Source organism: Zootoca vivipara, chromosome 6 (assembly GCF_965207765.1).
Source record: "Zootoca vivipara chromosome 6, rZooViv2.hap1.1, whole genome shotgun sequence".
In the NCBI taxonomy this organism is placed as follows: Eukaryota; Metazoa; Chordata; class Lepidosauria; order Squamata; family Lacertidae; genus Zootoca; species Zootoca vivipara.
The window spans coordinates 31,617,597-31,642,495 of NC_142589.1; the positions used below are offsets into that span (position 1 = coordinate 31,617,597).

General features: G+C 44.7%; 1 protein-coding gene across 3 annotated transcripts; it reads left to right on the forward strand.

Moving 5' to 3' along the window:
• Positions 1 to 793: 793 nt before the first annotated feature.
• On the forward strand, positions 794 to 21,987 carry SALL1 (spalt like transcription factor 1). Of its 3 annotated transcripts, none has more exons than XM_035119888.3 (3): positions 794 to 944; positions 12,377 to 15,798; positions 20,505 to 21,987. In XM_035119888.3, exons 1-3 carry the CDS (start codon positions 869 to 871, stop codon positions 20,943 to 20,945), a joined length of 3,939 nt encoding a protein of 1,312 aa, XP_034975779.1. In that variant the 5' UTR covers positions 794 to 868; the 3' UTR covers positions 20,946 to 21,987. The 3 variants fall into 3 exon arrangements, with proteins under 3 accessions (XP_034975779.1, XP_034975780.1, XP_088528044.1); XM_035119889.3 differs by lacking the exon at positions 794 to 944 and adding an exon at positions 1,332 to 1,834; XM_088671918.1 differs by lacking the exon at positions 794 to 944 and adding an exon at positions 10,314 to 11,309.
• Positions 21,988 to 24,899: the final 2,912 nt, after the last annotated feature.

Sequence of the window (24,899 nt, forward strand, 5' to 3'; positions counted from 1 at the left end):
GGGAGGCTCCTGAGAGAAAACATGCAGGGTGAGATCGGGTCAGTTTTTCAAGGAGGAAGAAGACCCTCCCTCCTCCCCAAGATGCTGCGATGCCATGCACACTTACCTGGGAACAATCCCCATTGCAAACAGTGGGACTTACTTCTGAGTAAGCAGGGCACAGGATTGAACCCACACTTTAAAGTTGGCTAAATAGGATAACATTAAACACTTAAAAGTTGGCTAAAATAGGATAACATTTTTCCCCCTTGGGGAAAAAAAGAGAGGAAGGTGGGGGGAGGGAAGAAAAACTCCTGGAACGGGAAGAAGCAGCCCCAGCCAAAGAGAGAGAAAAGTTGTGGGGGGTTGGAGCGCATTCCTATAGTAACAGGACCGGCGTGCTCAGTCCCAGCTGGTTGCTAAGAGGGTTAAAAACTGTATCCAAACAGCTTTTCTGGTTAGGCTGGGGAAGGTGGAGAGCGCGCGAGGGGGGGGGGGAGGCCCGAGAGCGGGGGGGGGGGTGGAGCGGGTGGAACCCTTGCCACATGGGCCGGCTCATTGGGCGGGAGCGGCGGAGAGACAAGGGTCTCCAGCAAATCAGCGGCTAATTGATTAAGGCGAGCTCGTTTGAATAGAGCTGGCCCTGTGCCAATCGCCTTTCAAAGAGCCCCCTGTATGATTAATCGCAATGCATTATTGATAATCACAATTATAGTAAGACACATGCGCGGTGCGCGGAGGATCGGGCAAGCGGGAGGAGGCGGGAGAGGGAGGGGAAGCGCCAGGAGGAGGAGGAGGAGAAGGAGGGGGGCCAGGCTCGATTTCCGTAATTTTGAGAAGATTTTTTTTAGTAATTTTTTATTCTGCCCCAGCTGATGTTTGCGCCAGCATGTCGCGGAGGAAACAGGCGAAGCCGCAGCACTTCCAAACCGACCCCGAGCTGGCCTCGAGATCTCAGCGCAATGGTGAGCTTTTTTTAAAGGGGGGGGCTGAGCAGTTGCGTCCTGTTGGGGTGGCTTTTTTTTAAGGGAGGGGGGACCTTTTTTAAAAAAAAGAGAAAAAGGAAGAAATCGCTCTAGCTCGCTCTGTCCTGCGAGCGATTTCCCTCACTTCCGAACCATAGAACGCTGATATATGTCGATCTCTTTCTTGTTAAAGCGATTGTGGATTCCCCCCACAAACAATCGGAACAAACTTACCTTCGGGGTTAGAGACGGTGGAGGGATGAGAGGGGGGAGAGAGAGAGGCAGAGAGAGACTTTGGAAGCAAGAGCGAAGTTGATCAGCTGGAGTTGTGACTTCTTGCGGATGGTTCGAGTCCTGGGTGGTTTCCTTCCTCCTCTCTTCCCGCCCCCCCCTCAAGCCCCGTCGCTGCCCTCTGTGGATCTTTCCCTCGCTGGATCGTTTTCGATCTGGCAAGCGGAGACCGGATCTCTCTCAATTAGCCGCACCGCCCCCCTTCCCTGAACACGCACGCTGCCACTCGCACGTTGATCGGAAGCGGAGTTGGGGATTTCTCTTTCCCCACCTCCCCTTTGGGAAAGATGCGCAGGATCTTGACGCTCCCCCCTTCTCTTTCAGGGGGTGCATCTCTGGGGGCCTGAATCTTAAAATAAAACATAGTTTATCCAAAGATTCCCCCCCCCATTTTTTAATGGAGTGTTTTTTTCGGCTTCCCTTCCCAGCCTTGCCTGAGAGGGCTGCCCTGGAATATTGCAACTTTCCCCCCTCCTCTCTCCAACGTGAATTTTAGAGGAAGTTAAAAAGGGTTGTTGTTTTTTAATCCCACGTTTTCCGACAGCGGGGGTAGGTGGGAGGTTGGCAGCGCCTCCTTCGCTCCCGGCTGGCCGCGATGGGTGAGTGAGAGCGAGATCTCCTTTTCCTGGCGCCCGGCGCGGTGCACTCCTTCTTTCGCTTCCTTCGTCTCCCTCTCCTCCTCGGCGTGCCCAGCTGGCCGGCTCAGCCTCTGCTCCGCCGGGTTCCAGTCTCGCGTTGAATTTCCTTATCGTCGTCTATTGCTCTGCCGCTGCGGCGGATCTGTGTTCGAGTTTGCCCTTTTCGGTTACGATAGCCTTTTTTGGGAGGAGGAGGGGGGTGCCAAAGGTTCTTCGGTGCGTACGGGAGACTTTTGCGATCGTGGGAAATTTCCATTTAAAGTGGTGTGTGCGTACGTGCGTATCTCGGTATGTGGCGGGCCTGCCTTTTAATGCCTTTGGTATTGATAATGCGGGGGGGGGGGTCGTAGAGAGGGGGCCCCGTTTTTACCTGTGCCTGTGAAAACTGGGTGAGTTGCTGAATTTGGGGAAGGGGGAGGCGAAGCCAGCGAAGAGGCCTGTCGCTGCGTGCATGGATCATCAGCAGAAAGTGGGGGCTTTTGGAAAAGCCCCGAATCCAAGAGAAAGTTTTCTTTCCGATGCCAGGCTTGTCAGTTTCTCCAGCGGGCAGAGGAGGAGGGCACAGCAACGTGTCTCTTGCTCCAAAGTTGTTTGTGGGGTTTTTTGGTGGGGGTGGCGGCGTTTGGGGGTGCGATATACTCGGATCGTCAACAGGAGATGCAAAGTTCTCCGTTTGTTTTTAGCAGAGGAAAGTGGGGGGGGGGCGGGGCGAGAAGGCACTGTGGCAAACCTAAGAACGGAGAGCGTCCCTGCGCGACCCTCCGTTCCTCCTCCGCCGAAGAAGCGGTGGAAGGTGGCCAGGATCGTTAGGGGAGGATGTTTGTGGACGGAGCACTTTTTCCAATGAGGCTTACTCGGGAGTAAACCTCTCTTTGAGTTGACGGCAGTTGTAGAAGTGCGAATTGGATTGTGGTAACTCTTACTAAGTGCGTGTGTGCTTTGGAAAAATCTTTTTCATCTCCTTAAATTTCTGTACACAACAAATAATGCGCGTGAGTTTGTAAGTGGATTCAATGTCCGCATGTAAAGTATGCAAAATGTGTGGTTGCTTAACACTTTTTTCGGGGGGGGGTTGAGAGAGGCTGTAAAAAGAGAGAAATTGGTGGTGTAGGAGGATGGCCTGCTCTGCCCAGCTCTTGTTCAGATGTTAGGGTGGTACTTCAAGGACAGTGGGCAGCCTGATAAAAGCCGACTCTAAAAATCTTCACAGAAGGATGGTGACCATGTTGTGTTTCCAATAATAGCTACAGATTGTATAGAAAGAATATATATATATATATATATATATATATATATATATATATATAGTTAGTTAGTTAGTTAGTTAGTTAGTTAGTTAGTTAGTGTGGGAGCTCTTCAATTTGATTATTTATTTTTTTGCAAGGAAACAGCCCTAATCCTCCTTTTTAACAACTCTTCCTGCTCTCCTCCTTTGCCTTCACACACATACAAACACCCTGCACGTTTCCAGAGCAAATTTCTGTCTGTCTTAAGGGATTTGGCCGGGGGGGGGGTGATCTGCAGGAGTCTGGGTGCAGTGAGTCACCAATAGAAGCTGTGCCTCTCCCACAGTCCCATTTAAACCCCCAGCTTAGTCATTAAAAGTAGCAGTCAACAGACAAGCCCCCTCTAGCCCCCGAACCTTTCAGCCTTACCCAGATCAGGGCAGCCAGTGCGGAAGGCATGGAAGTTCTTTCATTTGTCCTTTTCATGCCAGCTTTATGCCACCACTCCACTTTTTTTTTTAAAAAAGTATTTCTCCCCGTTTCCATAAGCTACCATATCCTCATCCCTCATCCCACCTCCACCCCCTTTGTACTGAAGAGACCTTGGAAAAGTTCGGCAACAAATTGAGCCAAAGGAACTGCAAGCAAGTTTCCCTTGGTGGCTTTATTATAAGGCAACTTTTTGGTACCTTAATAATAATAATAATAATGTCCTATCCTTTCTCAAATTCTTGACAAACGTTGGAATTCTTGTAAGGAAACTTCTTGACCTTCTTTTTTTGACTTTGGATGAGTTGATGCCCCTTCTGTTTATTATCTAAACTCTCTTCTCAGAAATAGGTCGGGCGCATATATTTTGCAACTTCATTTATCTGCCACCAACTCCAGGTTGAAATTTCAAGAATACACTTCAGATTGCTCCTTTTTGTTTTTATCGTTATTTCTCCACAAGAGTTCCAACAGAAGAACTCTGTGGTCTTCAAGCTGGATCAGGGACAGGAATAAGCAAATTTATTTTCTTTACCTTCTTGGGTGCAAGAGAGGGGCCTGCTTCCCCCCACAAAAATAAAAATTCTGCTACTCTCTGATAGGTCAAGGCATCTTCCATTTGTTAAGACCTAGCTAGCTACAATTCTCCACCCTCTATATTTTAGTCTCTGGATTCGTTTTCTTTGTACGCCTCTTCCAAAACCACCCTGCTGCAGAGTTAGGGAGGAAATTCATCTTGGGGAGTTTTCATGCCTGTTGCTAACTTCATGTGCTTAAAATAACTAGATTTCATCAAAGCACAATGATACGAAGACAATACTGGTCCAGCTCTTTTTAGTCACTAGCTCACTTGAATTAACTATATAATGCAAGCCAGTTTTTCTCACCCCCCCTTTTTTTTGTTAGTTCATTGTTCTTCGGGAGAGCATTTCTAACAGTTAAGCTATCTTAGTCTTTCTTCTTCTCCCCCTCCCCTCCCTTACTGGTAATAGATTTAGGTTATGGCTCCCTTTACATGCTTGGACAATAAGTTTGACTAAGTTGCCTGGAGGCTATATTTTGTAATAGTGTTAACAGGATTGAGTGTTGTAATAATATTGGTATACAATGTTGCTGCTAAGCCTTCAATACGGACAGTTTCCTTCACTATATGATCTATATTTTGATGCCCTAAAATTGCACACAGCCTTTCATGTGTGTGTGTGTGTGTGTGTACACACACACACACACACACATACACTCTTATCAAGCTGAGATTAGGCAGGGTAATTAAAAGCTCAGGAAAGCACGGTGTTTTCTATCACTGTTAATCTAGAAATAATTGCTATGAAAACAAATTATATATCTTACAAATAAAATGTCATAGAATTGCCCATTTAGAGCCAGTTTCATTTTCTGGTTATTTCCCTACCCCCTCTAGTAATCCGTTTTAGAATCCAGATCTCAGAAATTTCTCAACCTGCAGCTGTCTTTTTTAAATCATTTAAAGAAACACTTGTCCTTCTGTGGCCTAGTTTTTATCCATCTTTCTTGAGAATTTTATACAGGTACCTTTTCTGACGCTTTGCTATTAAAAGTTCTGCTGGCCTTTTCTCATTCTTTTCATTTGTGCTGCTGAAAAATTTAGGACTGGCTTTGGTGCTGTTAGGCGAAATTTTTTTCCCTAACAGTGGAAACGGTAGAGCAAACATCTGGAGCTCCAGACATAAATTGTATTCAACAAGTCATTGGCTGCTGCTGGGGAAAATACACAGCTGAAGAGCTGCTTCTTGAAATTTAGGGTTCTAATCCTATCCTCATTTACCTGAGACTAAGCCTTTTTCATATTCAGTATGGCTGGTTTTTGAGGAGACATTTGGAATTGTCCTGCTGCCTAAGGTTTCTAGAATACTTGTTACATTTAGGGTTGGCTGTATACTCCCCCCCCTTTAAGCTTCATCTTTTAAAAAAATAGGGTAATGGCCTAATCTTAACACAGAAGCAGTATTTCTGGAGCAGTTTTTTTCAGTCTATTGCAAAGACTGGGATAGAAGGATAATCCAGAGGATACAAGGTGCTAACAATTCCCTTTGGGCATGGGAAACACAAACTCTGGGATTCATAGTGAACTATTAACCTACCCTGACTATCTACACATTTGACATAATTATCCAAGTTATAATTAATTACATTTTCAATTAACACCATTTGAAATCAGGCTTGCTGAACAATGCTCTCTCTCTCTCTCTCTCCTCCCCCTCCCTTTATTACAAGATGAGGCATTTCTTTTCAAAAGACCGAACTATTTTTGGACAATTGTGTATGTACTTACATTTTAACAAAATAGAATATTTGAGACGAGTTCAACACAGGCAGAAATGCTAAGAATAAACCATGAAAGGCCCTCAATACTTTGATTCAGAAGTAAATCTTGTTATAAATGAATGGCAATTGCTTTCGTACAGATGTTTTAAAGTTGCAGTTCTACAATCAGTGTGAAATAATTTTGAGTCTGGGGTTGTGTTCGCGAAATATCATCCTTTGCCCCTTTCCGAGCTGCCTGTTTTGTGTCCTCGGAAACCTCATTTAACTTTTGTGCAATCACTTCCAAAAGTAGCTGTTTCAATGGATTTTCCTTTCCTTTTCTCCCCGTTTAACTCCTGATAAAGATCCTTTCCAAGAAGGGTGGACTTCTTAGGTGGGGAAACATCCTTTTTGTTGATCACTGTGGCAAATCCTATCAGCTGGAGAAGGGAGGGGAGAGCTGCAATAAATTGATAATAAACTGGTGGAGAGTGATTGTAGGAATAATCTTCCAGATAACCACTGGAAAAGGCAACCTGAGAGAGGACCCAAATCAACGCTTCTTCTCCCTTTTCCAAAAGTAGATGGTAATATCTCAAATATATTTTTTCGGTCCTTTTCCGGGGGGGGGGGGGAGCCAGACTTGTCTCCCAGCAGTGGCTTTGCTCAGAGGGCTATTAGTTGGGGATGTTTGGCCAATCCGTGCTAGGGGGAAACCTCGGAAGTGTTTGGATGTTTTAACCTTTGCCAGCCTCCTTCCAGTCAAAGGTGACAAAGTTCAGATCACAATATGCAGTTCAATATCTTGCCGGTGACCCCCAAATAGAGTCTTGCCAGGCGCTTAGCAGGAAGCTGGTAGTTTATTTTAGCTTCACCTTATCAGCCTCACTGCTTTTGCTAACTCTTATTCCCTTGTCACCCCCTTGGATGCCAGACCCCCAAAGAGGGGATTGACAGCCAGTTGCCACAGCGCCTTTGACACCCCCCCATTCCAAACAACAGGGATTTGGTTTCTTGTTCCTTTGCCAATGTTTGCATAGCCAAAGTTTAGATATTGCTTCTCCTCCCCCCCCCTCTTTCCCCTTCTCTTTGGTTTCTCACTGGAACAATGAAACTGCTCTGAACTTTTTGGGAGAAACTGTTGCAGCAGGAACCCCACCTAGTGTTCGTTTTGATTCAACTGTAGGAAAGTTTTCTTTTATTTTAAGTAGCTACGTAGGTAGGTCCGGCTCCCGGCTTTTAAAAATAGAAATGCTCACAAACAGTGCAAATCAATTAACAATTGGGTTAATTGAAAGGCGCGTCGGTGTATTTGATCTCGGGTGGAAGAATCCTTTTCTGAGGGGTTTCAAAGGGATGGTAGCAATACCAAGTGTGCTAGTTGTTGTAGGGAAGGATGGAAACTGTGGGGAAGAGAGGGTATATATTCTTAATATATTGCTCCTATAATGTCTCTACTAAGGTTTGAATATGAATACAGCTGCGACCCCCGCCCCCCAAGTTCATTTTTAAATTACTTATGAGAAGGAAGAGATGTTTGGCCTGGATTTGCATATGCATATCCTAACTTATCTATCAACTTTATTCTTGTAACGGAAATATCAATGTGAAGTTGTTCTGCGAATGTCCAAAAATGCATTCAAAGAATATTTATTCATAAAGTGGAAAGGTCTTGTCCAATCTCATTGCTTTGCAGATAGACATTTCGAGCGAAGGGGTTGCCTCTCTTACAAGATTTGTAGAAGATGACTGAATGTTTGAATTTTTCTTATGAAGTTTTTGCCTCAAAGCAGTTCAAAGTTTCTCTCTTTGGAGAAAGAAATCAGGTTGGCATGAATAAGTTAAGATTAGCAGCAGAATTCTTGCAGTTTTTGTAGGAACCTATTGATCCAGTGCTTGATTGGTGGATGTAGGCCTTGGAAAACAAAGTTCCATGGGTGACATTTTTCTTTTTTAAAAAAATAGGTGTCTGCTGTTGAAAACTTCATTTTCTTAAACGCATCTTGATATAAATACATCTCTTTGAATTTTCTATTTCAAAAGTGCTGCCTGCAGATATATTATCATGCTTCTTTTTAACAAGATCTATAAAAGATCAAATCTTTCTGTCAGGTGGTAGGCACAGTTGCTTTGGTTTATCATGTTGCCAATTACTCTGATTAAAAAGACGTTAAGGAAACACTGCCTTAATTTTTGTTTCATTTCGGGGTGTTTTTTTGGTGTGGTTTTTTTAAAATATGACTTTAAAGAAGTGGAAGCTGCTTTAAGCTGTAATGTCTTTCAGTTTCTGAAATTTCTAAGCGTGTTTTTAATGAACCTGAGAAGCAATTGTGAATTTAGGTTATTCCTGATTAGCATGTGAGCATTTTCCCCCGTGTGTGCCAAACAGTGGTAAGAGGAGACAATGCCAGTGTCAGTTTTAGAATATTTAGCATGCACATATCAAATTTGTTGAGGGAAAAAAATAATCACTAGGTATTAACGCTGGGGAAATAAAGTTTCCCTTGCGTACGTCTTTTGGTACAGGTTTTGCAAGAAAATCTCATCGTTTTGTTTCTTCTTAATTGACCCTTTATGAGTGCAGTATAATATTTCTTTATTTTTTTTAAAAAAGCAATGGGTACTTTAAATCCTGTAACTGGAACATGTTGTGCTGAGCATTGCAACTTAAGGTAGCGAAAGAACAGCGAGCGCTGCAACATGACATGGAAGACATGTTGCATTTTGTGTGCAGAGAGAAGTATCAGGCAGGTAAAATAACAGGGCCTTTGTAAACCAGGATTATAATAATCTACTGCAAGGGTGAAGAAAGGGAATTGGAACAGGTTTTAATTTTCAGTACAGGCGTGCTAAATATTTGAAGCAAATCCATTGTCATGTGTACAATTCATCAGTTCATTTTCTGATTTCTCTCTTCTCTCCCCCCCCCCCCCGGGCAAGTTATTTAGTTTTGAATCTGTCATTATTTGTCTAAGCACAGCTGACCAAGCAAAACCATGTTTTAAAGTGGGCTTTATGTTTTGATAAATGTGATCTGGTTGAAAAGTATTTTCGACTGAATGTGGAGCTTAATAGAACATGCTGACATAATAGTTTTAATGCATTTTGTTGAAAATGTGTGAACAAACAGAATAGCTTTTGTTCCTTCATAATTGGCTGTAAAAGTAGATGGAAACATCACCATTACATATGGAAATGTGGAAGAGAGAAAGGAATAACATTTTCGGTTGGCTATATTCAGAATTGGATTCCCTGGTTTTAAAATAAGCATCTAAAATGGATGCCTCATTTGAAATTAGTTGTCAAAATACAATGCTCTAAATGGAATGTTTGTCACGATGGATCTATATATTTTATTCTGCATGAAACAGGGAAATAACTAAAGCAGTGTTTGCAAATAGGCTGCATTTAATATTTCGCCTTACCTTTTTTAAGCCTATGAAGCGAAGTAGCAAAATTGCAGCCTTAATATGCTAGGATGTGACAAGAGGCAGGACGACCAAATATATTATTTTAAAATGGATTGAAAATGATCCTTTCCCAGTAAAAACCTGTGTAGAGGGGTATCTGTTTTTTTAAAAAAGAAAATAATGCAAAGACTGTATGGCACATTTGCCCCATAGTATATCTTGAAAGGAGTTCATTTACTCTTCTGTATAAATGCAGAACTCTAAAGTATTTGCTGTTTAAGGAAACCGAGCGAAGTTTTCTCTCTCTCTCTCTCTCTCTCTCTCTCTCTCTCTCTCTCTCTCTCTCTCTCTCTCTCTCTCGGTGGGCCCAATGGCTGTGTAAACTTGGATCAGTTTTAACTTGTAAAAGCAAACTCTTCTTCACCCCCCCCCCTTTTTCCCAGGAACTTTTAATGTTCGTTTTCTTCTGAGATTTAATTTGGAAGTCATGGAAACTACCTATTATCTGATTTTAGTGTTGCAGCAAAACAGGCAGGGAGGTAATCCTTGAATTAAATGAGCTCCCCCCCCTTCCCTGGCTTTCTAAATTGACCACACACAATCTGTACAACCAAATTCTGTGTCCTCATGCTGAGAAAACAATAGGGAACCATCCTTTCTTTTGAATAAGATCAGCTAGTTTGAAGTCAGAGGCTTCTTCTTCTTTTTGTAACGATTAATTTACAAATGGATCTTAGCGATAAGAAAAGGGAGCAACCAGTGATAACAAACATGAAATGAAAGGGGGCTCTTCTAATGAAAGGTTCCAAGTTATCTGCTAAACAATTGACGAGTTAAAAGCAAATAGTTTTGATATGCACTCAGACAAGGGAGATTGCAGAGGGTTATCAACCTTAACAACCCAGATTGATTTCTTATTGTATAGAAACATTTTCTCTTAACAGCTCATCTTCTTCTCCCCCCCTTTGATGATTTCTCCCCCCCTTTCCCAGAAATGTAAAGTTTTTAATGCTGCTTTTATAGATATGAGGTCATACTCTGATCTAATCTCCATGGTTGTAAAGTACAATGACTACAGGCAGTTGTGGGATCTTGTATACTCACAATGGGGTTACCCAGAGATTTACACCGGTACCACCGAGGTTAGAATGGGCATCATAAAAGGTAACTTAACACCCCGATCCTAAGCACATTTAGTTGGATGTAAGTCCTGTCGATCAGGGATTTAAGATTTCCAACTGATGCGGCGATTCTAAGCGTTCTTATGAAGAAGTCGCCACATTGAATTCAGTGGGGCTTACTTTGGAGTAAGTGTGGAAATCTGTGCTAGGAACCTGCAGTTCTGGACAAAGCAATTGACTAGCAAAGAAAAAATGCATAACATGTTGAGGGCGACTTAGGGGCTTGTGGAGCTATAGCAGAGTGGAAAGGACTCCGCGGTCTTCAAGTAAGCATCATAAGTAGGATTAGGCAACAAATGCTTGATTGTGAAAATATGAATATTATTCTTTGACAAGGGATTTCTCATTTTTTTTCCATTTTATGTGTAACAAAGGCTTTAGATGCAGTGGAGTGAACTTTGGAAGGGAAAACCAATGTTTTGCAGGAGGATCAGCGTTAGCTCTGAGTTATGCAGGAATGGGAAAGCTAGCTTGTTTGTTTGTTTCTCGTTCATGTCAACCTGAAGCTTGGGTGATATGTGCTCCCCCCCACCCTTCTCTCCCGCCCCCCATTCTTGTCAGCAACTGATTGGGACCTTGAACGACTACAAATTAGTTTAGTGACGGGGTGACTGTCACTGATATCTTTGAATCGGTTGAGGATGAACAAGGTTGACGGGGAGCTTGAGAGTCTAATGAGTCCTTCAAATGCTTGATTTGCCACTCAGTGGACAACTAGGCAATAAGCAGTATGAAACATTGGAAATCAATACCTTGCTATGGAATTTCATTATGCCCCAATGTCTTTGGTTCATACTATTTTATCTTTTGATGGATTATCTGGAGGAAATGATCATCCAAGACACAGGTAGCCATAAAAAGCTCCCATTGTACAGTCTTAAAAATCAGTCATGGGCAACCTCTGTGAAGTCACAATATTGATTTTTTTCACATGTATGGCCAGTCTTGGCCTGTCTTGGTAGTGGAAGAAAGCAGAAGATCTCACCAAAACGTCTTGGAGGGAGAAAGAAAGATGCAATGCAAGGCCTACAAGTTCCTTCTCTGGTGCTTGAAGCCATGCACCGTTGCCAGGAAGCGATATTTACAGGCTAGGGAAGGGGAACACACAATCCCTAGATGGAAATTTGCATGCTTTTTTGGTAGCTTCCAGCACCCCAGTTCTGGCACCAGTACTCACTGCCTGAACCTCCCACCTTCCTTTGCAGATCCAGTTAAGGCTGTTATTTTCATGCTGTGTGCCTTTACAGTAGCCTGACCAGATAACGTAAAAACAAGGCTAACGATGGAGGAAAAATGGAATGAATCAACAATATGTTGTGCAGAATACAAGCATAATCAGCCATAGCATGCGAAATGGCACCTGGTGCACTAAACGGCGCTCTTCGTTTCGGCCGCCTCCATGTGTGCAAGAGTCGAATTGCATCATTTGCCCCTTCACTCTCATCCAGAAATTTAATTTCTAGGGATCATCTAGACGGGGCCTGAGAGTTTAGGCCAGATGTAGTCTATAAGCTGCCCTCCAGATAGACTGCAACTCCTAGAACCTCTGACTATTGACCATGACAACTGGGGCTGATGGGAGTTGTAGCTCAAAATATTTGGAACGTGCTACATTGGCTACCCCTGCTTTAAGACCATGTGGCTGCACATTGACTTTTTTAAAGTCACTCTCAAAGTAGGGAAAGTAACTTATTTATCATGGCCAGGTACCAGAAAATCAGGGAGATCTTGGGGATACAAGCAAAGGGTGTAGGAAAGTGAAGGGGTGGTTGAAGACTAAGCAGGAAACCTTTTTGAGATAGATGTGCTCTAGCAAATCTTAACATTGCCTATCCTACAGGCCAGATTTGTGTTTCTGCTCAGTTGCTAATCTTGCTCTTTTTCTTACCCCCTCCCTTTGCCTTGATGTTTTAGGAGACACGCAGAAGGGTCAAACAAATCGAACCACCAAGGCGAAGGATGCCCACGTCTGTGGCAGATGCTGTGCTGAGTTCTTTGAACTATCGGATCTCCTGCAACACAAGAAGAACTGTAGTAAAAATCAATTAGTTTTAATTGTGAATGAAAATCCTGTTTCTCCTTCTGAAGCCTGCCCTCCCAGCTCCCCTACTGATAATCCTGACGAGCAGAGGAATGACACAGTTAATAACGTGGATCAAGTAGACCGCAGCAGCCATCCTGAGCGTAACAACAAACTTGACAAAGAAGAATCCATGGACGTGGAGGCTTCCGGCGTTAGTAACGGCACTAGCGGCAGTTCCCAGAGCGCCAGCGATAGCGTTGCAAGTGGTAACTGCTCCACCATGGGTACCTCAGCTATCACAACCTCTCTACCTCAAATAGGGGACCTGACAACGCTAGGCAACTTCTCGGTCATCAACAGCAACGTCATCATTGAAAACCTTCAGAGCACGAAAGTGGCGGTCGCCCAGTTCTCGCAGGAAGCGCGGTGCAATGGCGCCTCGGCAGGCAAGCTGGCCATCCCTTCCCTCATGGAGCAACTGTTGGCTTTGCAGCAGCAACAGATCCACCAGTTGCAGCTGATTGAACAAATTCGTCACCAAATATTATTGCTGGCTTCGCAGAACGTGGACCTGCCAACGTCTCCCAGCCCCTCTCAGAGCACGTTACGAACATCTGCCAACCCCTTGTCCACGTTAAGTTCCCATTTATCCCAGCAGCTGGCTGCGGCGGCTGGGTTGGCACAAAGCCTAGCTAGCCAGTCTGCCAGCATCAGTGGTGTGAAGCAACTGCCCCCTATACAGCTACCTCAGAGCAATCCTGGCAACCCGGCGATTCCATCCAGTAGCGGCTCATCTCCAAATATTAACCTGTCTGCAGCGGCAATTACGGCACCATCCTCTGACAAAGGGGCTACAAATGCTGGTGGCCCGCAGCTTGGCAGCCCTCCAGTGACGGCGGCGTCCTCACCAGCTTTTGCAATAAGCAGTTTATTAAGCCCTGTATCGAACCCTCTTCTACCTCAACCTGCCCCTAGCAACTCTGTGTTCCCCAATCCTTTGTCCAGTCTCGGAACGCCTGCAGAGGATTTGAGCTCCTTGGCTGCCCTGGCCCAGCAAAGGAAAAGCAAGCCCCCCAGCCTGGCCACCTTCGAAGCGAAAAGTGCTTCAGACGAAGCATTCTTCAAGCATAAATGCAGGTTCTGTGCGAAAGTGTTTGGGAGCGACAGTGCCTTGCAGATCCATTTGCGTTCTCACACCGGGGAGAGGCCGTTCAAATGCAACATCTGTGGAAACCGGTTTTCCACCAAGGGGAACTTAAAAGTCCACTTTCAGCGTCATAAAGAAAAATACCCTCACATTCAAATGAACCCGTACCCAGTGCCAGAGCATTTGGACAACATTCCCACAAGCACAGGTATCCCCTATGGAATGTCGATACCGCCCGAGAAGCCTGTAACAAGCTGGCTGGACAGCAAGCCAGTGTTATCCACTTTGACGACATCAGTTGGCCTACCGCTTCCTCCCACAATTCCGAGCTTGACCCCTTTTATCAAAGCAGAGGAGCCTCAGCCCATTCCCATCACTCACCCTTCATCTAGTCCCCCATGTTCTGTGAAAAGCGACTCTGGCTCCATTGATCCTGCTGGGAAGAACTCCAATGGGCATTTAGTTGAAGGGGAGGCAGGCCCCTTGCTGTCCTCCAATGACAAGCCAGAGGAAAGCACCCAGATGCCCAGCGCCTCTGCTAGTCTTAACAGTTCTGTAACCTCACCGGCAGCAGATTCAGGTTCCATCAATGTGGTCACTTTCACCAATCCACTGATGCCTCTCATGTCGGAGCAATTTAAGGCCAAGTTTCCATTTGGGGGGCTGCTGGACGCAACACCAACCTCTGAGACCTCCAAACTGCAGCAGCTAGTGGAAAATATTGACAAAAAGGCAACCGACCCCAATGAGTGTGTCATTTGCCACCGAGTTCTTAGTTGCCAGAGTGCTTTGAAAATGCACTATCGCACACATACTGGTGAAAGGCCCTTTAAGTGCAAGATCTGTGGCCGCGCCTTTACGACAAAAGGAAATCTCAAGACCCATTACAGCGTTCACCGTGCCATGCCCCCGCTGAGAGTGCAACACTCCTGCCCAATCTGCCAGAAAAAGTTCACCAATGCCGTTGTGCTACAGCAGCACATCCGGATGCACATGGGCGGACAGATACCCAACACACCTGTGACAGAAAACTATCCCGAGTCGATGGAATCTGACACGGGGTCTTTTGATGAGAAGAACTTTGATGATCTGGATAACTTTTCTGATGAAAACATGGAAGACTGTCCCGACAGCAGCGTGCCAGATACCCCGAAATCCATTGATGCATCTCAAGATAGTTTATCATCTTCCCCATTGCCACTGGAAATGTCAAGTATTGCTGCTTTAGAAAATCAGATGAAGATGATCAATGCGGGGCTTGCTGAGCAGCTTCAAGCAAGCTTAAAATCTGTTGAGAATGGGTCGGTGGAAGGGGACATCATGACGAATGATTCGTCATCCATTGGTGGTGATATGGAAAGCCAAAGTGCTGGGAGTCCTGCTATTTCAGAGTCTACCTCTTCCATGCAGGCCTTGTCCCCTTCCAACAGCACGGCTGAGTACCACAAGTCACCGTGCATCGAAGAGAAACCACCAAAAATGTTACCAAGCGATTTTGCCAACGGTTGGCCTCCAGCCCTTGCAAACGGTGGTGCTTTGGATTTGACGTCTGGCAACCCCGAGAAAATGATTAAGGAAGAGTCCTTGAGCATGCTGTTTCCTTTCCGAGACAGAGGCAAGCTGAAGAACACGGCCTGCGACATTTGTGGCAAAACGTTTGCATGTCAGAGTGCCTTGGACATTCATTACAGAAGTCATACCAAAGAGAGACCATTTATTTGCACAGTTTGCAATCGTGGCTTTTCCACAAAGGGTAATTTGAAGCAGCATATGTTGACACATCAAATGCGAGATCTACCATCACAGCTGTTTGAACCCAATTCAACCCTTGGCCCCAATCAGAACTCTTCGTCAGCGATGCCCGCTAACTCACTCTCGTCTCTGATAAAGACGGAGGTTAACGGTTTTGTACACAGCGCTCCTCAGGACAGCAAAGAGATGTCGCCTGCCCTGGTTCCTTCGGGGCCTCTGCCACCTTCAGCTACATCGCCAGTCTTGCTTCCGGCTCTCCCCAGAAGAACGCCGAAGCAGCACTACTGCAACACGTGTGGGAAAACCTTCTCGTCCTCCAGCGCTTTGCAGATCCACGAAAGGACTCACACCGGAGAGAAGCCTTTTGCCTGCACTATATGTGGAAGAGCTTTCACAACAAAAGGCAATCTTAAGGTACTTCCCTCCCCACCTCTATATTCATAATACTCTGTCTTGCTTTTGGCATCAAATTGCACTTGACATATTTGGGCCTGGTTTGTGCATAACCATGGTTTATTCAACAAACCACAAGTTTCCCCACAGATGATCAAATCAAACCACCTCTTGTTTCTGTTTTCCAACTTCTGACTTATTCCTTTGTAGTTTGGTTGAGTGTCTTGGGTGGGGTGGTCAAACAAACCATGGTTAAGGGAAGGGTGCTGGGTTAGCGCAGTAAGGTGAAGCAATAGTTAAAATAAACCAAAGTTTGTAAGCCAACCATGAGTCATGGCTTCAGATTCAGGTTTGTTCGCATGAAACAAATCATACTTAACATCCTGGGCAGGGTTCACACATGACACTATACCATGGTTTAATAAATTGTGGTCTAGCATTGTGTGTAAATTGGGCATTTGCATTGTGTGTAAATTGGGCATTTGTGCATCCTGTCTTTTGTCTGCAGCCTCCAGGAGAGCTCCACATTTTTTACATGGCAAGCCTAAACCCTTCCTGTACACTGTAAATTGTGAATGGAATACACTCATTTTCACATGTATGGAAACCTGGGCCAAATTGTGTTTTGTAGCATGTGTTCTTAGATGGACCTTTTCAATCCTTTTATGGTTCTTTGACGTGCATACCCAGCAATGGTGCTTGCTGCATGTAATGGAGGGGCAATGCCCTCAGATTACTGATACCTGATGGTGAATATAAAGGGGCAGGAAGCTCTGTTTCGCTAAGGCAAAAGCTGTGTGTGTGTGTGTGTGTGTGTGTGTGTGACTATTCCATGCATTACCCCATCTACTTATAAAGAGAAGGGTTGGTTTGCTTTCCCCAGGACTTCCAACTATGATTTTTGGGACACGGGAAAGGGAGGGGGAAAGCTTCCGCTTCTGCTGAAACCCCAGGTTAGAAAGGTAATCTGGGTATTGCTTCCATCAGTCAGAAGATAGGGCTCCGAGACCTCAATATCCTTCATCCCTACTGTTTTTGGATATGATATCAGTGGTGTCAGGTGCCTGGCGGGGCAGAAGGCAGGGGGCACAACAGGAGATGGTGCCAGAACCGATGACTGGCAGAGCCAAGTAATTCTAGTTTTGTCCCAATCTTCCTCCCTGTTGAGTTTTGTAAGGGCAACACTGAGATTAAAGAGTAGGTTGGAGGATGGATGGCGGCTAACAGATTGAGGTTGAATCCTGACTAGACAGAAGTACTGTTTGTGGGGGACAGGAGGCGGGCAGGTGTGGAGGACTCCCTGGTCCTGAATGGGGTAACTGTGCCCCTGAAGAACCAGGTGCGCAGCCTGGGAGTCATTCTGGACTCACAGCTGTCCATGGAGGCACTGGTTAATTCTGTCTCCAGGGCAGCTGTCATTCAGCTCCACCTGGTACGCAGGCTGAGACCCTACCTGCCTGCAGACTGTCTCACCAGAGTGGTGCATGCTCTGGTTATCTCCCGCTTGGACTACTGCAATGCACTCTACGTGGGGCTACCTTTGAAGGTGACCCGGAAACTACAACTAATCCAGAATGCGGCAGCTAGACTGGTGACTGGGAGCGGCTGCCGAGACCACATAACACCAGTCTTGAAAGATCTACATTGGCTCCCAGTACGTTTCTGAGCACAGTTCAAAGTGTTGGTGCTGACCTTTAAAGCCCTAAATGGCCTCAGTCTCCACCCCCATCATTCTGCCTGGAAAATGAGGTCCAGTACCGAGGGCCTTCTGGCGGTTCCCTCGTTGCGAGAAGCCAAGTTGCAGGGAACCAGGCAGAGGGCCTTCTCGGTGGTGGTGCCCGCCCTGTGGAACGCCCTCCCATCAGATGTCAAAGAAAAAACAGTTACCAGATTTTTAGAAGACATCTGAAGGCAGTATAGGGAGGCTTTTAATGTTTAATAGATTATTTTATTTCATTTTTCTGTCGTAAGCCGCCCATAGTGGCTGGGGAAACCCAGCCAGATGGGCGGGGTATAAATAATAAATTATTTATTTATTTATTTATTGGGAGCTGACAGGCAGTGTCCCAGATTGGCCTAGTGGACCAGCTTCCACTATGCTATTTATTTCTTTTAAAATATTTATAGGTTGCCTTTCCGGAATAAGGCCACTCAAAGTAGCACACAACAGTATTCTGCACAGTGAATTTCTTAATCTTTTTCTTCGTTTGCCAAAAATGTTTGCTTCTTTTCTCATGCTCATAACCCAACTTACCGTATTCTCCTACATTACCTACGGGAGTGTACCAGTGTTAGTAGCTAAGATATAGAATCTACCGGTAATCACCTAATGGCGCCTTAAACCTAGGTTACAGTCATCACAATGAATTGTCTAGGTGTCGTTTCCCTGCCCCCCTCCAACTGATTTTTTAAATCATCTTTATTATTTCATTTGGTTACCTATTTATATTTCATAGAACAAATCTCAGTGTGGTTCGCAACACATTAAAATGTCAGATAAAACAATCCAGAATAAAACAAATACAAGCTTCAAGGAAAATCTTTCAAATCCTTCTCTTAGTGACATTTTACTTTCCCCAGTCGCCAACTTGGCATCCACAGATCTCCACATGGTCGCAATTGCACCCACAAAACACACCTGGTGCCTGGCGAGTTTCTAACACTGGAGTGTGCATGTGGCTTCTAAGTCATCACCTATCCAGCCACTTATTAGCTTTAGCAAGATGATGGCTTCCTGTGCATCCAGCTCAGGCTGCACCCAGGAATGTATTCTCAGTTCCTGGCCAATTATTTCCATGCATAACAGGTAGAAGCATATTTGCATACATCTGTGTTAATCTAATCACTGTTTTTGTGTTTGCAAACTTCACTCCCCCCCCCCTCCTTTGGTGAATACAGAATTTTATAGACTCCCCAATTAAAGACACTCAGAAAGTGTACTTTGTATATATACTCAGAACAGTGAAAGAATCCTCTCGTTACAGTTAAGCTACTCTTTTTGTAATGTTAAAGCAGAGCACCACAAAGTCCTAAATATGAGCAAGATCCTAGCTTTAACTGCAAATCTAGCTGATGTTTCTTACTGGCATGTGTTGAAAAAGCAAATGTGCTTCATTTATATAACCAGTGCTTTTTTTTCCTAAAAGAAAATGTTTAGGGGTACTCTCATTTTCCTACTCATATTGAAATACTGCCCCTCAGTGAGGCCAAAATTAAATTCACAAAATGTTTACGAGTATGCGTACCAGTGTCGTCGCCCCCCCCCCCCGAAAAGAGGACTGTATATTACACTGGTGAAGCACTTTCAAATGCGCATTTCCCCTCCACCCCCTGCGGATGGTCTTTTCCTCTTGAGATTTTTTGCAGAGGCGATACAAGATGAATAACTACTTTCAGGGCATCTGACCTGCACGTTAAGCTCTCCAATGAGCAATTAGTGAGGATTTTTTCAGCCCGTTTAACTGGACATTTATAGGGGAAAGGGGTGTCTCATAAAGTACAGTAGTTGGCATTGTGATGGCAGTGGGTGGCGAAAAGAGATCGAACTGTGCATGGCCACACTAAACAAAACACATTTAATAAAAGCGAGGGTTGTAAAGTCCATCTTGTAGGCAGGAGAAACTTAGGCTGTTAGTTGAACCAGATGAGCTGTCGTTGGTTATTGATTAAAAAGAGGAATTTTAACCTTTTAGCCTTTTGCATGGCCTTCTAGAATGGGAATGGTCGATGTCTGTATTCTAGAAGGGGGGGGGGTACACACACACATTGCTATCCAGGCAATGGTCTGAGGAATGAAAGTGCATATTGCAGCATAAAGGGCTCCCCTGCAAAGTGGTTAAGCTCCACAATAGTGGTGCTCTGTTCTGGCATCAACCCAGGCCTATCATGCCCAGCAAGCAGGTACTTCAAAGGTTCTCTTGCCTCTGAAATCCCAAAGAATGATGTCTCATTAAAGGTGTGAACTAGCTCTATTTTTGCGCAACTTTCAATGTTGTTTCCCCAACCCCCCTTCCTTGGCAAGGGCAAAGTGTAGGCAGGCTGTTTGAACCTCTTCCTCTTGGTGTATGCTTGCTGCCTCTTTTCCCTTCCCACCTTTATTCAGTCACAGAACTTGAGGGAAGTCTGGGTAGAGTTCCTATGTGGTCCAGACACCAACCAGGGCCAATCCTACATAGCATTCAGTAAGGTGTCTGTGTCATATGTCCTCAAACTAGACTTGGGGAAACCTGAGGTGCCATAAACAGCCTGCAGCCTGCCCCCTGACCATCTATCTGCTATAGATCTCAGGCCCAAGGCCTAAATATGCCCTGCCTCAGGCCACCCTCCTCCTTAAGTCATATCCCCACTTCTCAAGCCATAACCCTCACCAGCATTGCTTGATACCACCTTTAGGGGTGGGTTTTGCTTGGCTCTCTGATGATTCCTCTCACTTGCATGGAATGAGGACGGAGAGAGAGAGAGAGAGAGAGAGGTGTAGAAACTTGCCCACTTTGCAAAATCATGCATATATTTCTATATATCTCTACCCACTTTGGTCTCTGGCCCCACCCAGCCTGGCATGTGGCCCCTGGACAGTTGCCTAGAAGGGAATGTGACCCAGGGGCTCAGAAGCTATTCCCCACCCCTTCTGTAGACCTCAAAAACCAACAATGGAGACGCGGTGTTTTCAGGTATTTTTGACCGCTGTGAAAATAACGGCTGCCGCTGCTAACCAGTCTCTCTTTCAGGTTCACATGGGGACGCACATGTGGAACAGCACACCTGCCCGGCGAGGCAGACGGCTTTCTGTGGATGGTCCCATGACTTTTCTCGGAAGCAACCCTGTAAAGTTTCCAGACATCTTTCCAAAAGAGTTGGCCGTGAGGTCGGGAAACGGAGACCCTTCCAGCTTCTGGAATCAGTACGCCGCAGCGCTCTCCAACGGCTTGGCGATGAAGACGAACGAGATCTCGGTCATTCAGAATGGTGGCATCCCTCCAATCCCTGGGAGCCTGGGCAATGGAAGCAGCTCCCCGATTAGCGGCTTGACGGGCAGTCTGGAGAAGCTCCAGAACTCTGAACCTAACGCGCCTCTAGCTGGTCTGGAGAAAATGGCAGGCAGCGAGAATGGGACTAGTTTCCGCTTCACGCGCTTTGTGGAAGACGGCAAAGAGATTGTAACCAATTAGGACACGTGTTACGAACATTCCGGCAGATATTGCAACCTAAGGTTGTGCAGGTTTTTGTTTTCTTTGGAAGTTGGGGGGTGGGGTGAATTGACAAAGTGACATTAAAAAAAAGACATTCTTTTGTACCCTGTTCGACATCTAGAGTTCTAAAAAACAGCTTATTTATTAGTGATATAACTTTTTTTTTTTGCTTTGCAAACACATGCAAGCATTAACTTTGGTCTTCTGTATTTTGAACTAAATACTAATTGACTAGAGTGCTGTAACATTTATGGCAATGCAAGTCTGTTCAGCTAGGTGGTCTCGTTCTGGCATTTAACTTATTTTCTATATCCAGTTTAACATGAACTTTTTGTGGGGGCGACGCAATGCCTCCGTAATCCATTTCTCCCCCCCATCACCCCCCCTCTCGTAACAAAAAGTCTGTATATGTGTATACTTCGATCCCGATGGGAAAAAAGAGATTTATCGGCAAATACGTTGTTTAATTCTCCAAACAGATTTGCGCACAGGATTTGAAAATGGACAATATAAAATTCAACTATATGCATCCTCCACAACAGGCTCGATTTGTTTTTTTGGTTTTGAAATTTTTATTCTAAAATTAAAACAGCTTTTTTTTTTGGTGGGGAGGGTGTGTGCGTTAAGACTTAACTTTCTCCCTCCTTTTTGAATTGTCCTTCATACTGTGCTTGAGGTTTTTGGTTTGTTTTTGTTTTTTTTACTGAAGTTGTCTTAGATGTTAATAAGTTTCTGTACAGTAAACAAGCAAGCAGATGATTAGAGGAGGTCCAAAAATGTTTTTGGTAGTTGAAACGTTTTGCCTTGTAGGTATATTCACAGAGAGAGAGAGAGAGAGAGAGAGAGAGAGAGAGAGAGAGAGAGAGAGAGAGGGAGAGAGAGAGAGAATGGGGTGGAAAGTGCTGGACATTGTGCTGCTATAAAAAGCATCTTGATCAACCTTCCATGGACAAATTCAGATGCTCCTGTATATACGATGAGAAATCTCGAGTTCATTAAAATGTACATATGTTCCCCGTGAGCTCAAACCCAACTTCTTGACCAAGAGAACAAGAATAGTGTTTGTTTTATTTTGTATCAGGTCTGGGGGGTGAGTTGGAAGAATCCTTTGGACTGTTACATGCACTTTCTTGGATAACTGAAAGTAAATAGGTCCAGTTTCTTCTAACATTTAATACTTAACTAACAGCAGAGATACTGTAATTTTATGCGAGTAATCAAATACATTTTTTCCCAACAGATGAAGTTGGTAATTTTCTCCGTGTTTGTGTTTAAAAGAGAGGGGCTTTTCTTCCATAACGGCTCTGGATGTGGCCCTTTGGGTTATATGTTCCTTTTAAGAAAATAAGGGGATGCGGTATATGACATTACACAGAGGTGTACATGCAAGTATACTACCCCCCCCCAAAAAAAAAAACTTCATGGCCAGTGTTCAGGAGGGATGATGGGAGTTGTAGTCTGAGACATGACTCACTTAGGTCTGTTAATTTCTGTCGGTCTAGTGAATTTGGTTGGATAGAAACCACCTTTTTCTATTTATCTCTAATCCAATTCTGGGAATGGCTTCTCCCTTTTCTTCTCCTTCAATCCATCCTTCTCTTGTGTCTCTCTCCTTCGAGTTAATTCTCTTCCTTCCCTTCCACTGGTGTGGATCTTCCCTCCATCGCCTTCCTTGTCTTCTCTCCCTTTTTCCCTTTCCTTCCCTTCAACTTGGTAAGCTACTCCCACCTATTTGACCCGTATATCGGAAGCTGCGATGGCTGGCGTTGGCCCACCCAAAAGCCATGCAGGTGGGACCACAAAGCTGAGTTCCATCTGAAAGTAAACGAAGGCTCCCTAGCAGTCCCCAGTCCCCAATGCGAAAAACTCTGCTCTTGAGTAGGCTTGTAAATGGCTACTTGTGGCTAGTCAGAATTTCCTTCAGGACAACCAAAGTTGATTGGATTGCTTTTCACCTGGGCAGTCAACCTGCTACAAATGACCAAAGCAGGCATTGTGTTGAAAGGGCTACTAACTTGAATAGACATTTTTACAAGGCTTCTATAGAGCAGAAAGGAGTCTGGGACTTTCCATAGAGTATACAAGAACTTTAACGATTTCTTAGCCTGCCTAAGAATACAAACATGGGTGTGTTTGATGGATGTTTGAATGGCCTCAATAGGGATGGGCGATATATCATCTAAAACCAGTTTGAAGTCCATATCGTGATAACGGTTTTGTAAATTTTGACCTGGCAATATATTGTGAATCATGATGTATGTTAGGGCTGAGCGATGTCTGGCTTCCAAAATTGTGATATATCACCAGCTAAACATCACAATATACCATGATGTCTGAAATAAGGATGGAACTATGCAGAGGTAAATGGGGTAATGTCCTGGAAACTGCTACTATTAGGGGTCTAAAACTGATACATTATTACTTACCTTTAACATATTGTTACAACTGTTATTTTATAGCACAGAGCAGGGGTCCCCAAACTTACCCGGCTTTGGGCTGGATGCCCACCGTGCCGATCGCGTGGCCACACATGCCCATATGCTATTTCTCGCACACTCCCAACCTGGAAAGCCCCGGAAATAGCTTGTGTGCATGTGCAGAAGCCTCCTCTGACCCGGAAGTATACCGGAAATGACGCACATGCGCACAAGCTATTTCTGTCGCTTTTCCGGGTCGGAAGTGGGCAGCCGCACTGTGCTAGTAAGAGCAGGCGGCGGCAGCGGGCATCCCTGGGGGCCACATAAAAGAGCCTCGTGGGCCGTATGTGGCCTCCGGGCCATAGTCTGGGAACCCCTGGTACAGAGCAACAGAGACAGAAGGAATCATGAGAGAAGCAATGACTGGCTTCTTGGCTATTTCCACATCACACTTTTTTTACATAGCACACACAAGCATCATGATTTGCAATATATCGCAATGTTGAATATTATGAAACAGTTACCACAATGGGAACATCAAGCCGATTTTGGACAATGTATCAATACATTGCCGAGCCCTAATACATGTGTGTATGTGCGCTATGCAAAAATCACAATGCGGGGGGAAACTGTGAAGCCAGCCAATGCCTCTATACACAGCTCCATCTTTATTTCAGACATGGTGCTATGATGGTATATCGTGATATTTAGCTGGTGATATATCACGATGCTGAAAACCAGGTATCTCCCAGCCCTTGTCCTCAGGTACTGTATATTGGTAATCTTCATGGAGGATAAGGCTATCAAGGGCTACTAGCCATAATGGCTAAATCCTATTTCCCCTGTTGGAGGCAGAGTGCTTCTGGATTCCAGTTGCTGAGATTGAGAGAATGCTTCTGGGCTCTGGTCCTATTTGCAGTCTTCCCAGCAGTATCAGGTTGGCCACTGTGTGAACAGAATACTGGACTAGATAGATGGGCCTTTGGCCTGATCTAGCAAGGCTCTTCTTATGTACACTATTTGATTAAATTACCTTTTTAAGAAGCTTGCTAAGAGGCTAGTAAGTTTAAGTTCCTATGCTGCACACAGAGAAGTGTACCTTTCTATGTAGCCAGCATAGAAATGCAGGGCACCAGCCTCCTTGCTTAGTACAAAAAAAATGCAGACTAGTAACAATGCTTGTTTGAATGTGGAATTCAACATGTTTCTTTAATTTTTTTTTAAATGCAATGATTTCCTGGGCATTAACTATTCTTATGAGAATTATTTTGGAGTTGGACGTTGGGGAAAATGATTGGATAACGCTGATATTTCAAAGTGCCGATTGCAGAGGACTGCTTCCTTGCTTTTTATATATATAAAAGATGCAGGTGGATCTATAATTCCAGTGCACCTGCTTTGGGAAATGCTTTGGGGGGTGGGTGGGCGGGGAAAAGTAATATTGGGAACAGCTCTCAACATCCCATCATGGTCATTGGCCAAGCTAGCCAAGGCTGGTGGGAGTTGTAGTTCAGCA

Excerpts from the sequence above, each read along its gene's own strand:
- SALL1 (XM_088671918.1), top strand. The coding sequence starts at position 11,150 with ATGCTTGATTTGCCACTCAGTGGACAACTAGGCAATAAGCAGTATGAA. Across the intron at positions 11,310-12,376 it reads AATGATCATCCAAGACACAG|GAGACACGCAGAAGGGTCAA; the intron begins GTAGCCATAAAA and ends TTGATGTTTTAG. Across the intron at positions 15,799-20,504 it reads CAACAAAAGGCAATCTTAAG|GTTCACATGGGGACGCACAT; the intron begins GTACTTCCCTCC and ends TCTCTCTTTCAG.